At 40.8% G+C, this 16,590-nt stretch overlaps 1 protein-coding gene across 17 annotated transcripts in view; it reads left to right on the top strand.

Annotated features, from left to right (window-relative positions):
* Positions 1–16,590, top strand: part of ITPRID1 (ITPR interacting domain containing 1) — a 65,907-nt gene that overhangs the window by 10,598 nt on the left and 38,719 nt on the right. For 10 of the 17 annotated variants that reach the window (XM_020803399.3, XM_078377498.1, XM_020803403.3 and 7 more), the window contains exons 2-8: positions 688–862; positions 1,695–1,743; positions 3,349–3,395; positions 3,650–3,670; positions 5,661–5,712; positions 7,259–7,345; positions 10,176–10,378. In XM_020803399.3, coding sequence (XP_020659058.3) covers positions 688–862; positions 1,695–1,743; positions 3,349–3,395; positions 3,650–3,670; positions 5,661–5,712; positions 7,259–7,345; positions 10,176–10,378 — 634 coding nt within the window. Of the gene's footprint in view, positions 1–687; positions 863–1,694; positions 1,744–2,308; positions 2,561–3,348; positions 3,396–3,649; positions 3,671–5,660; positions 5,713–7,258; positions 7,346–10,175; positions 10,379–16,590 lie in introns of those variants that run through there. The other 7 variants (XM_078377507.1, XM_078377504.1, XM_078377505.1 and 4 more) reach the window with 3 other exon arrangements.

Raw genomic sequence — 16,590 nt, 5'->3', positions numbered from 1 at the left:
TCTCCTCTACAAATTACATGAGGCATTGAATGGATGTAATTTTTTAATTCAATGGGTCTCTAAGTATTATGACTTATCTGGATTTAATCCTCTAGGTTTACACTACTAACCATTAAACAATGGTTTAAAACATGTTGCCTTCCAGATGCTAACTACAGCTCTTGATAATCTTAATCAGCATGGCCAGTGTTGGGGAATGAAACAACTGAATGAACGTCTCTACTCAATGTGCCAGCCACAAGTCACAAATCACTTTGTTTCGGAAAATAAAGAGAGAGTATGTTTGTTCCTTCTCTGTCGATAACACTGCTGTAGACTAGGAAATGGCAGCTTGAGGCTCAAGGGGCTCAAATGAAGGCCAGTAGCACCCCCAGTTTAAAAATATGGGGGGACGATAGGAGGCTCAGATGTCCCTTTGTGCCCTTTAGTGGGTGTGGGGACGCAATACTGCTGTATTATGAGCCTTCTCACATCAAATTGTGTTGCCCTCCCTTTCCCCTTCTCCCCCAGCATCTTGAAGTGTAGGTTTTACTTTTTAATCCGAAGTTCTGATGCTCCAGCAGCAGTCTTCCTCTTTTACAGCTAGACAAACATGTTCTACACCAATGTTAACCCAAATATCAATTTCTTCTGTAAAGACTACAATTGTTTTGAAATTTGTAATAAATTGTTTCTTGTTTTTGCAAGCCTTCACATTTGTATACTGAGATGTCTTCAAAGTCCAGACATCGTGGAAACTACAGTAACACTGAAAATAAGCGAGGACTCCTTCTCTCAACTAAAGTGTCATGGACCCAGTTGGATGAAGATTTTTCCAGTCCAGCAGAAGAAGTAGACAAGCCCCCTGCTATTCCACAGCTTTGTAAGAAATTGAAAGACTTATTTACGATTTTAGTATCCTTAAGGTTGTCTCTCCCATCTCTGTGCATTTCTTCATGCAAATAGACTGAGACAAAGACTTATGTATATATTATTCTGAGCATCTTGGTGAAAGAGTGGGATGCTCTGGAACTTCAGTGGGTCTGATATTGCAGCCTGATTTCTGACCGGGGCTGGTTCCAGAGATCAGATAACCGCTTTGTTACTGCAGCTCCACTGGCTGCTGATCCACTTCTGGGCACATTTCAACATGGTGGTTTTAATCTGTAAAGCCTTACACAGTTTGAGGTCAAGCTATCTAAAAAACCGTATCTCCCCTTTTAAGCATCCTGGGGTGTTAAAATTATTAGAATAGGCTTTTCTCTTCATCCCATCATCCTCACAGTACACCTGTGAGGATGATGGGACACTGCTCCTAGACTCTGGAACTCCAGGTTGGCCCCATCATTGCTGTCCTTCTTCAAGCAGGCAAATACCTTTTTTTTCAGGCGGGCTTCCCCTTAGTGGCAGACTACCTAGGAGAAGTTTTAAAATGAGCTGGTTTGCATTTTGTGGTATTTTAGTCATGGGGTCACGAAGAGTCGGACACGACTAAACGACTGAACAAACAAAAAAAGTAATGCTTTACTTAACATTCTTAATATAATGTTATTAATTCATTTAATATTTGAACAATTCACTGTTTCTAGCTTTAATATTGTGTTTTAAAGAGGTAAGCTGCCTTGGATCCTTTTTCTTAAGAAAAAAGTAAGGTAAAATAGTTTATATAAATAATAAATCAATAAAAATACTGTTCTGTCATATCTAATTTTCAGTAGACCACAGGGAAAAAAACCTTTGCAACTGGATGGACTCTGGTTTCTAGTAAGTATGGACAATCCTGAATAGTATGATTACTTCAAAAAATGAACAAACAGCCACATCTTTTGCCAAAATCTTGTTTCAAAACAGCACATTTTGAAGGGACATGCACTCAGTTTCTGGTGGGCTGTTCTTAGCATAACCGGTTATTTCCCCAGTTTCACAACCAGTGTACAACTGGCACAAGAAGGACTGTCTACCTGAGTAGGAAAACAGCTTTTATTTGCACTGTGCATTTCCAAACAGGATTCTGGCTCTTGTAATTATATATTATTCTGCTGGAAGGCTATCTCCCCATTCCTCTAGTACGTCTGATGGACCTGGAGTGTGACTTCAAGTGGCTATTAATTCTAAGTATGCTTAAAACTAGGAAGCCGAAAAATAGAACAGTTCTAGGATGGAAAGGGGCATATCCTGTGTTTGTAGATATGTCTAGGGGCAACTGTTCACTTCAGCACTATCACTCCTCAGAGCCCGTAAAGCTTTACATTCACTTTTCTTTCCCCCCCAAATGAAATATAGTTGTTCATTTGGAACTGCTGAAGGGGATTTGGCATCGTCTGCATTTAGACGTGATGTAGAATCAGTCAGTAATGCAGCCTCCACGCTTGCTCTGGAATGTAGAGGTATGCAGGAAATTTTTGGCTGAAAGATTTCAGCTTGAAATGGAAGGAGTGAAAGGATGAAAAAGGGAACACAATTGTTCCTATTTCCTCACCATTTTCACAGTCATTGCCAGAAAAGCAGCAAGAAAGAGAGCGCCTGTCAGCTACCTGATAATATGGTGCCATTGCCAGATGGATTCTGAGTATTATTCAAGGTAAGAGTTCTCCTTGATGCTGCTGTTAAGCCATCGGAATTTGATTCTGCCCCTCTCCCCCTGGGACAGAGTGCTTCCATTTTGCTGAGCTTCAATCGGACGGCAAAATGAGAAGGCATTTTGGCTCAGTTCTGTGACGTCTGCCTTGTGAAGGAAGACTTTTAGAAAGAGCTCTCAGCTTAACTCTGCGAATTGCAATGCTTTATTTCCTCCTGGTCAACGAATCAGAAGGAATTAAGAAAACAAAACACTACCCTTTCTCAAGTTCATGTTGGCAAGGAGGCCTTGGAATGCAGAAACAGTTTGAAACCTCAGCACTGACACTGGTTTCTCTTTTTCCCCTCTTGCATCATAGCGACTTGGTACATTTGTGTAAGTGGTAGAAAAGAGCACAGGTTCCAAGCCATTATAAGCTGAGGCCAAATCTGGGGAGAGATTATATTCAATGCATAATAGCTGAGGGATTTCTGAATTGGGAGAGGTTTGTCTCTATTCAACAAACTTCCAAAATTTATCTCTATCCTATTAAACAGCAAACACCTCTTTTGATTAAACTGTTATTATTGTACTCCCCAAATAGATAAACCTTCTACTGCAAGGCATATAGAGTTGTGAACAGTAAAATACCGAACCAAGAAAAGAGGAGGATAAAGAGCTAGTTCAGACTAGCCATGAAATATGTCTTTCACTTAAAGAGAGTCCTTGTCATCTCTGTTTTGTCAATAACTGGAAGAAAGCACTGGATATTTAATCTGTTTCCTGAACCACATCTCCCTTTATTTCAACAGCTTATCTGGAAGCAAAGATTCAGAAGAAGGCAGAGACAGAATAGCAGGTAAGATGATACTTGGACGATACTTGACAATAATAAGGTATGAGGAGCTTACATAAAGTAAATCAATAGAAAAAGCTTCACCTTATTTAATCATAACACACATTTGTTTAGTCAGTCTAACACCCACCCTTTGCAAATACAATTAGAAAGCAAAAGGGTCAAGGACACAGGCAAAAAGTAACTAGATTTCTTTCCCCTTGCACTGTTCTCAAACTGTTTTCCAATAATAATTTATATGTCAATTTATATTGCAGTGCCTGCTGAAGAAGGGAATGGTAAGCCACTTTTGAGTACTCTTGGGTACTACTCTTAGTAGTTAAAACTGACTTGATGGCATATAATTATTATTGTTGTTGTTGTTGTTGAAATACCAGGCACTGTCAATCAAAATTATAAAAGCATTGACTGGTATTATGTAACAGATACAAATTTTAACCAAAAACCTAAGTATCAAATATCAGCGCAGTACGTATGCTGTTCCTAATATTGCCGTATTTTGTAGCTCTGATGGTGTTATTTCTGAAATCTGTAAATGCTTATAATATTGTGTGAAATTCCATGGCATTGTTCTTATTTTTACAATTATTAATATTTTGCAAATTGATCACTTTCTAGCATATTAAACCTTGCAGTTGTATTTATTTAAATTTATTTTATTTTAAACATTTTTAACCCTCCTTTCTCTTTTAAACCCCCCCCAAGGTGGTTTATAACAATTAAAAGACAATATTTAAGATTATTAACAATGAGTGTATAATCTTAAAAGGATCAATGAATACAATACCAATAAATAAATAAATAAATAAACAGCCTGCTTCCACAAGAGGTGTTGCTGTTTAATAGTGGTATAAAAGGAGTGTTCACTATTTTAAATTTCTGGTCACATTTAAGAATACTGTTTTCCACTCAGTTTTTCAACATTACTATCCAAGTTTGCAAGATATCCCTGGGTGACCTGGATGTTTTCATGTGAAAAAAAGAAAGCAAAGTTGGGTAGCTCTAATCGGGAAGGTTTAGAGGCTACTGCAGGGTTGGATCCATGCTCTGTGAGTTCATGGCTGCTCATGGTTACTTCCCTTGCAGGAACTGCAAGTCTCTGCTAACTCAGTAGGATATCTTTGTGTTATTGACTTGATACTTGCATTCAAGTACAGTAGTTTCAGAAGTTTCATTATGGGGCTCATTTTGGAATGATTAAGAAACACCAGTTTCTCCTCTAGCTGAGCCAAAGCGTGGGTCCTAGTCCTGAACATTTCATCTTATGAAAATCTTCCTTCTCCATTTTTGTGACCTTCAGGGCCTCATGAAAACAGAGGGGAGGGGAGGGGTTGGGGGAGTTATTGGGCATTGTGACAGTTTCACATCCTTCCCTTCTCTCAGCAAGTGCTTTCCAAAGTGGAAAGGAAAAAACACTAGTCTCTCTTTTAATGATTTCCTTAAAAATGTTGATCACCATGTTAAAGAAGGCAGTCCACATGATCAGTTGCTAATCAGAAATACAGTAATGTGCTACTGCCACTTCAAGAAAGGAGTTCCATAGTGTCATCTTAAGAGAATACTGTGTAACAAAGTAGCAGGTGAGATCCTGCTGTACTCTGTTCAATTGCAGGGCAGTTCTTTCCTAAAGATTCTTTCTTTGAAGAGCTGGGTGGAAAATTCTGGCCAAATGTTATCAGGGATGAAGCTGGAAACTGCGCCCCCCACCCCTCTCCCCAAATGCTGGCTCCTATTTGCAGCCAGCATTTGAACAGACCTGGCATGACCACCTTTCATTATTTTTCGGTACTCTCATTTATGATTTATCTGCACTTATCCACAAAATATTGGTGCATGGCCTAAAGATGTAGACATCATTGACAAAAGCTTGCTGTTTGTTGTTTTTTATTAGTCTTGCATTTGTACAATTTTAAGGACCACATGGCTTCTACCTAGTTTTTTAAGAAGGATTATTTGCTTTCTGGTAGACACTTTGCCCCTACAAAAATTAACTGCAGAATCATGTTATAATACAAAAATATTGGACAAAAGATTGTCTCTGGCAGTATTTATTTTCATTGTGTTAAAATATGGCTCGTATACATCCTCACTTCAATGACTGTTCTTTAGGATCTCATTCTTATTTGCCTCTTTGACTAAATGTTTCTTCCCTCATCTGTTGGTCCTCTGCCAAACTAAATGTAGCCAAATCAAAATTTTATTTAAAAGTTCTTGACAGTATTACAGACTTCTGGGGGAAAAATATCAGTGGATCTCATTTCTTTGCAGCTTGTTCCCCTCCCAAGGGAATGGTACAAATGACTGTGCAAAACTACATGCGGTAGGTATACACATTATGCCTTGTATGCTTTCTATCTTCTGAATTTTGAAATACCAAGAAGGCTGTACAGGTCATTATGCAGAGAAGCTGCATGATGTCTTAACTGTGGGATGGCAGGAAGAATATTCGCTAGCTTAATTGTCGACATCTAAATTTCCTAGAATTAAGTTGAATGTGCTATGTATAATTAGCCAGAGTTGTATGTGGGTGTAAATGTAAAACATTTCATGTTAAAAGCAAGACTTATCTTTCATTCTATGGCAAGCAAGTTGCAAGAAGTTTAACTATTGCTCTCTGAGGTATACATCCCTATCTGTTTCCTTATCTATGCATATATTGCCAACTGAGTGCAGGAATTATTGGGGCTGGTTCAAAGCATCACATTTCCCCCCATGTAAACGCCTACTGTGTAACATCCTGTTCCTGAGAACAGCCATACAAACAGTTTCCCCTCAGTTTCTTTATTCTAGTTGTCCCTTGTCCAGCTGGTGAAATCACGGCAGAAGTGTATATATTTATATTTTGCAGTGTGATACACAACCGCATGAGTTGAACACTTAGATATGGATATAGTTAACCCCCTTATTCTATGCACCCATTAGCATGTGCTTGTTCATAAATCCTCCCTTTATCATACACTCCAGAGCAAATAAATTTAGCAAAATGTATACAAGAATTTCCTCTACATAATATGTACCATAATATGGGGGAAATCTCTCAGGAAAAAAAGAGAGAAAGAGAGGCAATAACACAGTTGAGAACTTTCATGACTGAATACGTAAGAATTCAAAAACACACATCTTAAGAGTGAAGCCCTCAAAGCTCACGACCTGGAGGGATGAGTCTGTCAGTTTTGTTTTTTTCCATAAAAGTTCTCGAGTTCTTTTTTCCACATCCTGAATTTGGATTCAGAAACAACATTCTTGCCCATCACTGCATACTTTCAGGAAAATTGAGGTGGCTAAGTCAAAGAGATACGTTGTCTGCAAAATGGCTCATCCATCTGGTGCCTGTTTGCAAAGAGAACAGTGGGAGGGAGGGTGCAGAAGATTGCGTGTTTTTTGAGGATTGCCCAGCCCACAACCTTGTAGCCCCCTGAAAGCAAGAAATCCCTTGACAAACCCTAGCCAGGAATCTTATGCAAAGGGGAGAAGTTCCTTCTGCTACTGCTCATGGCATGGTGCTCAGTTTGGCGCTTTATTAAAAGCAGTTATATCTTTTAAGAAAGTAGGTGGCTAGAGAAAGTGTGCTCCCTAAAGACTCCCAAAGTTACACCATCTGTCAAAAGCAAAGAAGCTCTGCCACCTTTATAATTAGCATTTACTGTACCTAACACCTACATTCTAACACCTACTATAACATCCTGTTCCTGAGAACAAATGTGTTTGCCATGGTTTCATATACGCTTTCCTACTGAATAGCTCCTGCAAAGTAACATTCTGAACTGAAAGAAAGAGGCAAATGTTTACTCCAGAACGCAATTACAGTGACATCCCAGGGGATTTCAAATGTAAACATATTTTATTGCTGTTTCCTCTTACTATAGATCCTTGCACCAGTTTTCAGAAATGCCTGTTCTCTCGAGATGGAACAGTGTCAGCTCATCCCATTCCCTCTCCAGTGCTCCCAAAAGGTCAGTGTTCACCTGAGTTCAATATTTATGGTTTTTATGTGAAAGTAAAGCAAAGTGTGCTGGTTATATGCCACTCCGTAGTGCTTTAAACTTTCTCTGGACAGTTTATCATTTAATTATGCAGGTTACACATTGACACACACACACACACGGATGCATGCGCACACGCGCGCGCGCACACACACACACACACACACACACACACACACACACACACACACACACACACTGGCAAGCTGGGTACTCAATTTACTGATCTCAGAAAGATGGAAGGTTGAATCAACCTCAAGCCAGCTACCTGAGCCTGAGATCGAACTGAGGTTATGAGCAGAGTCTTGGCTGCAGTACTGCTGTTTAACCAGTGTGCCACAAGGTAGGAAGTTCTTGGATTGAAGTCCTCTAGCCAGTATAACCAATGTTGAGGAATGACAGGAGTTAAGGATGAGACTTCACCCTATTCTGCATTGCAAAGCATATATTTGAAAGAGTCTGCTGGGCCTAAAATGTCATCTGCATAGCTGATAGGTAGTATACAAGCTTCTCTGCACTTCTATCCAGCTGGGTGTGGGTGCATATATGTATATACAGTATATGAAACTTGATCCATTACTCAAAGAGGTGCTGGTGAAAGCTCAGATGAGATGCACTGTATTTTCTTTTGTAGTTCTACAAAACTACAAAAGAAAATACAATACTAGATCTGCCCGAATTACTCGGCATAGCCAGGAGGGACGGTTGAGGGGCCTAATGCCGAGAGAGGCCCGGAAAGAAAGAACAAGAAACTGGGCCTTCTCGGCAGTGGCCGTTCGACTATGGAACAGCCTTCCAACAGAGATCCACCTGGCAGCCTTGCTGGGTGTTTTTAAGAGCCATTTAAAGACTTGGCTCTTTAGGCAGGTCTTCCGTTCTGTCAATTCTTGAATTCTATCTCTTTGTTTATCATTCCCCATCTTGAACACACTATATTATTGATTTAACTGTTTAATGATTATAATGTTTTATTATATTCTATGATTTTTTGATATTTGTAAGCTGCCCCAAGTAGACGCTGTCTAGGGGGGGCTGGGTAAAAATCAAATAAATAAATAAATGAATGAATGAATGAATGAATGAATGAATGAATGAATGAATGAATGAATGAATGAATAAATAAATAAATAAATAAATAAATAAATAAATAAATAAATAAATAAATAAATAATTGCTACACCAGCTAAGGACAAATCAAAGACTTGTGTTCTTGCTTAGATACCCTATTTAGATTCTGGAACTGTCTTTTTCTTTGTCTACTAACTTAGCTTTGTTCACTAAATTTCACCAAAATATTATCACTCTCTTGTAGCCTCTGTGTCAACCACTTCAAGGAGCTGTAGTGCAAAGTGAAAGACATGTCACTGTGCAGATAGCGTTCTTGCTTTCTTGTTTCTTCTTGCGTTCTTGCTTTCTTGTTTCTTCTGCTGTACGTTATCTGGATTTGTCCAAGGGAGTTTCAGTAGATGCTTCCTTGTACAAACTGAGAAACTGTCCAACTACTTGCACAGCAGACCATTTCATGAGTTGAAGGAATTAACAAGACTCTGCCACATAAGTGTAATTGTATTTTCATGTTTAACTTACTCTGTTTTTAACTGCACCTCTTTTAAAGTAAATCACTTTGGGCCCTTGTATTGCAAGATAGGTGGGGTATGAAACAAACAAACAAATGTGCAAAGGAGGCTTTTGAGGAGCAGAGGATGCTGAGAAAGAGAGAGAGAGAGTTTGGACCTTGTTACAACAAAAATGGCACGAAATGCTAATAATACAGTGGCATAGTTAGAGGTACAATGAGATCTGACTTAACTCTGAAGTAACTTAGAATTAAAATTAAATTCCAGTTCTCCATATTTAGAAGGCAATTGTTCTCTCTCCATTTGTTTTTGCCAGTATTTCCAGTTCTGACTGGGAGAGTTAGTCGTATCAATTTCTATTACCAAAGATAATAATGACTTAATTGACAATCCAGATCACTAGATTCAGCTACATAAAAGAGAGAGAGTGAGTCAACAACAACCCACTCATGGAAAGCTTTCTCTTTTCACAGAAATCTTTCCTACTTGCACTGAAATCATGTGGCATTTCTCATGCTCTTCACAGTTAGGATTTATTGGGAAATGTGTTAGTTTTCTTAACATTGCTAGAAGCTGAATTCTGTGAACTGATTAGCTTATGAGTAGTGCAAGTCTCCTTCCTGCTGTTGCGAATGTCTATGTGCTAGCTAACTAATAATAATGAGCTGCATATTGACCTCACAATGACTATGGGATGAATCCAACGGGAAATCTCAACAACAGTTGAGCCACTGAAATCCATGGGGCACACACTACTAAACATTTTGCTCACTTTAGTTGGTTTACTAGCTGTGATTAATATTGGATAGAGTCATAGGTTTCCAGCAAGGAAGAGAGTTGGACTCATGATACAGAACATGATTTTTGGAAATCCTTGAAATTAGCAGTAAAACAGACATCTGCATTGTTACCTTTGAGCTTTTGGGACAATGTGATCCGTAAGCTCAGATAAATAAATGCAAATAGAATTGAATTTGTGCAATATCTACTTTATTACTATGGAAAATACAATGTTTTATTTATTTGTTTACACAGTTAGCTTCTGTTTCTTGATGGTCAATTTGCTATTTATTCAAAAGTCTTTACCTATATATCTAGCTAAAAGTACAAATAGAATAGAATAATATGTAACATATATTAACTTATACTGTACAGTATATAAATGAATGACCAGAAGGGTTCAACCAAGTAGGATAATTTCTCCTGATTTTTTTTTTCTGTAGTGTCATTGAATGGCTAGATTTCTGGGAAAATGATCCAGTTGAGATCCTGCTTGATTTAGGATTTGGCACAGATGAACAGGAAATCTGCACTAAAATCCCTTCTCGGTTCATCAGTTGTGCTTCAACAGCTAAAGGAATAAATATCCGTGTCTTCATTGAAGCTCAACGACAGCGTATGGATCTGGAAAACCCCAATCTATGTGGTAAGTAAATGGTGTCTATTCTGCTTCCAACTAAGGATTCCTTCAGAACTGCCATGGCTTAAGGATGTACCAAATACTGACAGCATTTTCTTCCAACATTGTGTCTCAACATGTTGATATGTGCACTTGAGTACACTTCCATGTAAATCATGATTAACAGTCTTGTGTGGATCCTTCTCGCAAGCGAATAAACATCTCCAGTGTGAAAGGAAGAATCCTCAAGTGAGAAATAAAATAGATTGTACTGAAGATAAGAATATTTTAAGTGTGAACCAGACTGCTCCAAAATCCTCTGTCTGGACATAGTATGTGAGCATCTAAGAATTCAAGTTTAGGGACCATGGGTGCCTCTGACATCCTGTTCTGCTTACGTCCTTGTTTAAATTGAAGACTTTCGAAACTAATATACTTCTTTAGCAGTGATTTCTTATATTTTCTTAATTTTCATAAGGTGTATGAGCCCATGAGCTACTTCAAGTTCAAATTCAAGTTTATTGTATTGGCTAAAAGCCGTCACAATTGTTTAAAATACAAATATGATCAATTAAAATCATGATAAAATCACAGACATATAAAATGATAAGAGACCCTTCATATCTGGGAGTCCCCTGCACAATTGATCTTGATAGCGTGGATGTTTCTGGACGCTTTTGCAAACAGTGCTGTTCTGTATGTAACATATGGGTCACAGTCCAAAAGTAACCTCACCACCTTTATCTGTGGGCTTTCCTCCTGTAGGGCAGCCAAAATGTTACCCAGGAACTCTTCTCTGGGGTTTTGATAGAGCTGACAGTTGAGTAAATAGTGGACAACATCCTCTGTCTCACCTGCTCTGCAAATACATAGCCTTAGATGTTTAGGGGCATTCATGTACCTGCCATCTAAGACAGCGGTTGGCATGGTTTGGAAACAGAGTTCTGTGAATGTGGTTCTCAAGGAGGCAAAAGTAAGTGAATGTATTGCACCCTTGAGTGGTTTGTTTTCAGCAGATGGTACCAGTGAGAGAACTTTGAAGTGTCTATTAAGGCTAAGTCCTGGTCATTATCCAATTTGTAGATCCAGTCCCTCAACATTCTTTTAACCCCAGAGAAAACAAAAATGTCTGGAGAGGGATTTACCGTATTTTTTGCTCCATAAGACGCACTCCCCCCCCCAAATGTGTGTTGGAGTAAAGGCAGCAATTTCGTCGCCACTGGCCCCATGGGGGGTAGCATCGCAAGGGTCCGGGTGAGCCTTCCAGGACCCTTGCGAGGCTCTCCCACCCCCCACGGGGCCAGCGCCGGCGAAATCGCCAGCTTCCAGGTGGGGGGAGCATCGCAAGGGTCCTGGAAAGCTCACTTAGACCCTTGCGACGCTCCTCCCACCCCCACACGGGGCCAGCGCCGGTGAAATCACCAGGTTCTGGGAGTCTTTGGAAGCTTGGGAAGCCTCCAAACACTCCCAGAAGCTGGCGATTTTACCCCCCCTAGCCCCGTGGGGGGGGTGGGGGGAGCCTCGCAAGGGTCCAAGGAAGCCTCCCAGGACCCTTGCCAAGCTCCTCCCACCCCCGCACGGGGCCAGCGCTGGCAAAATCGCCAGTTTCTGGGAGTCTCTTGAGGCTTGGGGAGTCTCTTGAGAGTCCCAGAAGGTGGCGATTTTGCCCCCTCTGACCCCCAGGGGGGCAGGGTGAGTCTCTAAAAGATCCCGGAACACACCCTAGGACCCTTTGGAGGCTCACCCTGCCCCCCCCGCTGGGCCAGAGGGGGGGAAATCGCCAGCTTCTGGGACTCTTCTGAAGCTTCCCAAGCCTTAAGTCCCAGAAGGTGGCAATTTCGCCCCCTCTGACATCTGGGGGGGCAGGGTGAGTCTCTAAATGGTCCTGGGGTGTGTTCCAGGACCCTTTAGAGACTCACCCTGCCCCCCTGGGGGTCAGAGGGGGCGAAATTGCCACCTTCTGGGACTCTTTTGAGGCTTGGGAAGTTTCAGAAGAGTCCCAGAAGCTCGCAATTTTGCCCCCTCTGACTCCGGGGGGGGGGCCAGGGTGAGTCTCTAAAGGGTCCTGGAACACCTTAGCACCCTTTGGAGGCTCACGCTTCCCCCCTCCCCGCTGGGGCAGAGGGGGCAAAATTGCCACCTTCTGGGACTCTTTTGAGGCTTGGGAAGCTTCAGAAGAGTCCCAGAAGGTGGCGATTTTGCCCCCTCTGACCCCCGGGGGGGCAGGTTGAGCCTCCAAAGGGTCCTAGGGTGTGTTCCATAAGATGGACCTCTCCATAAGGCTCACCAATTTTTAGGAGAAGAAAACAAATTTGTTTCCTGTTTTCTTCTAAAAATTTGGTGCGTCTTGTGGAGAGGTGCGTCTTATGGAGCGAAACATACGGTAGATTTTAGTAAGGTTTGAACTGAAGTTGCCCAGCTGTCACTCTTCCATTGCTCTACCATACAGCGCTTAGGTAGACGGTGGTCAGACATATCCATCACCCTCTTATAGTAGAAGAATATAGCTAGAGTTGCCCTGGCTTTAATGGACACCATGCCTGTCCCTGTTCTAAGAAAAGCTGCTGGAGTCCCCTGGGATGCCACAAGGATGTGTCTCAGAAATTTGTTCTGTCCTACTTCAAGATGGTGTAGGTTGTTCTGATTCGTACCCCAGATCTTAATTCCATAAAGCATTTGAGAGATGACTCCCCCCTGAAAAGACTTTTAAAGCTGGAGTTACGAGTTTACCACCTTTAGAATGGAAAGAAATTTGTCAAGAGCATAGACTTCTGAACCAATATTTTGGTGCTCTGTATCTGGGATTTCCAGCAGTTTTTCTCATCAAAATGCACTCCTAGGTACTTAAAGGTCTGGGCTTGTTCTATTTTATTTTCGTCTATAGTCCACCTGAATTTGGGGGAATGCTTTCCAAAAATCATCACTTTGGATTTTGTGTATTTTATTTTTAGTTGCTGTAGGTGGCTGAACTTTTGGAGCTTATTTAAGCTTCTCTTCGGTCTGTTCATAGATAGTAATACGATGTTGTACAATGTCATCAGCATATATAAGGCTTGCAATCTTATAGTTCCCAATTAGGGGGGGAATGATCTGGATGGTTTCAAGCCGTTACAGTATTATTAATACAAAGTTAAAGAGTAGGCATGCAAGTAAGCACCCTTGTTTTATCCCTTTGTTGGTATGAATTTCCTCTGTCAGCCTTCCGTCTGTGCTAATCCTTACCCTAAACATTGTGTTGGAGTTTAGTTCTTGTATTAGGGTTAGAAGTCTCTTATCAGTGTTAGTCTCTGCGAACTTATCCCACAGGCGATTTCTGGTGATTGTGTCAAATGCAGAGGAAAAGTCAATAAAAGCTGTGAACAGCAATTTGAATAGCCTGGTGGTATATTTGCATATAAGATGAAGTAGCACGTAGATTTGATCTACTGTGTTATGGCCCTTCCTAAAACTTGCTTGTTCCTGGTGAAGCATGTTATTTTCCTCCATCCATTTAGCCAGCTTCTAAAAAAGAAGGTGGGTATAGAGCTTGGAATTAATATCTAGTAAGCTGATTGGATGATAGTTTTGAGGGATGGATTTATCACCTATTTTATAAATTGGAAACATAATGGTCTACCTTCTTCCCCTCGGGGAAAATTCCTGTAGCCTTAATGTGAGAGAACAGTTGTGCTAGGACTGGGGCCCACCATTCCAATGTTCTTATACACCTCTGGCGAGATCATGTCCTCGCCAGGTGCTTGGTCTGTTGCTAGGGCATCAGTAAGTTTACACACTTCCTGTTCTGATACTGGAGGCCATTTGGGTATGGAATTTAGTAGGGTCAGGGGGGGCGGTTCTCACTTTTTGTGGCCCAATATCTGCATCACTGTTAAAAATACCCTGTTTCCTTGAAAATAAGACCTAACCTGAAAATAAGCCCTAGTATGATTTTTCAGGATGCTTGTAATAAAAGCCCTACACCAAAAATAAGCCCTAGTTAAGTGAAACCCCACCCTCCACCACTGCGCAGCAACCAGAAGATGACATGACTGTATTTGAATAAACGTAGATTGTTGTACATGAAAAAAATAAAACATCCCCTGAAAATAAGCCCTACTGCTTTTTTTTTGGATCAAAAATTAATATAAGACCCTGTCTTATTTTGGGGGGGAACACAGTAGTTCAAAAGTGGTCAAATCAGGCATTTGCAAAGATGCAGGCATTTGGTGCAGGATTGGGACCTATATCCACAGCTGAGACCATACTCCAGAATTTTCACTCTTTCCTTTCCAGCACAGCCTGCCTTAGTTCCTCCCACTGAGCTGACATAAATGCATGTTTCTTTTGTTTTAAAAGTTCCTTATATTTTGAGCGGTAGTGAACCAGAGCCTCCAGATTCAAATTTGAATGCATCTTCCTCATCTTCCTTGTTAGATGAGCTAGATGCTTTTTGGCTAATCTACATTCTCAGTCATACCATCCCCCTCCATTGAGGGCCAGGGAAGGCTCCTGTGGCTCTTTGGTTAATAGAAGTCTTAAGATAGAATTGATGTAGTTGATGCCCTTTATTGGATCCCTATGTCCAATTACAATATCCCTATGTGCACTCAGCAGATGTGGGTTGTTTAGGTGTTCCTGAATTGTTTGGTCAACAAGGGGGAACCATTTTAAGCATTTCCCTACAACCATAGTTCTCTCTGCCCAATCAGCCGGGGGTGGGGGGCAACTGTGGAGCTCTCAGGGGAATGGAGAGACAGATGGGTAGGTGGTCACTATCGGGTCGATCTAATATATTATATTTTGTCTCCTGGGACACAGGGGAACAAAATATATAATTGATGACACTCCCTGCCCACCTATGAAGGAAGGGGAAATATCCTTTTGAGTCATCCCGAGATCTGCCAAGAAGGCAAATTAGTTGTAGGCCAGACATTGCCTTGGCTAGCTTCCTACCTTGTTTACTGAGGACTTTTTCCAAAGAAAAAACGGTCAGATAGGAAGGGTTCATTATACTCTAGGTCTGAATCAATTACCGTCTCAGTTAAGCCAGAGCCAACTCTGGCATTAAAGTCACCACACAAAACTATAGCTGCTCTCAGGTACAGGAACTCACAATGGTTTATGGCTTCTTCCAATTCATTCCAGAAAGAAGTGAGATTTTCTGTTTGATCAGGCGGACAGTAGGCATTGATGCATATTAGTGCCTTCAACCCATTTCTCTGTGTTCCCATTACCAATACTGACAGAATAAAATTACTTTTAGACCGGTAAATGATTTCCAGCTCCATGTCCAATTTGACAGAGACTAAAATAGCTAAACCTCCTCTTGCTCTCCTTTTCCTAGATGGTTTAAGAGCAGGAAGCAAAAATGGGGTATACCTATGTAACACCAAGGGAGTGGAATCAATTAGCCAGGTTTCCTGTGAACAAAGGATATGAAACATTGAAATAAATTTTTTGTACTCCTGGTCCGCCAATTTATTTTGCCACCCAGGGATGTTCCTTGATAGAACTGAAAGTGAGCACTGGGAGTTGGAGCCATTCTGTGGTCAGGGCAGTTCTCTCATAAAAGGATTGGAGCGTCAGCGGAGGGTGTTGGTTCTGGATGTACTTCAGCCTGAATTGTAATATTGGGATGGTGAGTTTCAAGGAGATTCACAAGCTCCTGCCTTACCGCCTCTATCTTTTTAAGTGTCAGTACCTGCTAGTTGACTAACGTGCAAGTCAAAAAGGAAATCTGGATGTCCTTGCACTACTGTATCACTATCATTTGTGTACTGTGACTAAATCAATGTCCACATGTCCACTGATTTAGTCACTATACAAAATGTAATGTGAGTTCCTTATTTCCTACTGTCTTCACCAATGCATGTACTCATTTGCAGTGGTAACTACAAACTGAAACATCAGAAAAATACTCATGCACAGCTGTTTGAATCAAGTTCAGATTTGCCCCCTAAGGAATAGCATTAGATTACTAAAGCACTGGTGCTGCTCCATAAACAAGATTAGGTATTTTGGAACACTGGCATCCCAGCAGAAATTTTGATGAAAAGAATGTAATAAGCTAACTTGGGATATAAGTACCTTATATTATTCTTTCTGAAGAAGTGCTAACATTCTTCCTAAGGAATGTGTTTGGCAGCTTCTATGGAAAAGCAGCATTTAAAGATCTCAGCAATTTCCACTCTGTTCCTGCTGATGACTCTCTCAAAGAAGCAGAAACACCTTTTGACATTCAGGAAGATTGAAATCCCAAC

The sequence above is a fragment of the Pogona vitticeps genome, chromosome 6, assembly GCF_051106095.1.
Source record: "Pogona vitticeps strain Pit_001003342236 chromosome 6, PviZW2.1, whole genome shotgun sequence".
NCBI lineage: Eukaryota > Metazoa > Chordata > Lepidosauria > Squamata > Agamidae > Pogona > Pogona vitticeps.
The sequence above is the reverse complement of the archived record's forward strand: the minus strand, read 5'-3'. Positions and strand labels throughout refer to the sequence as shown.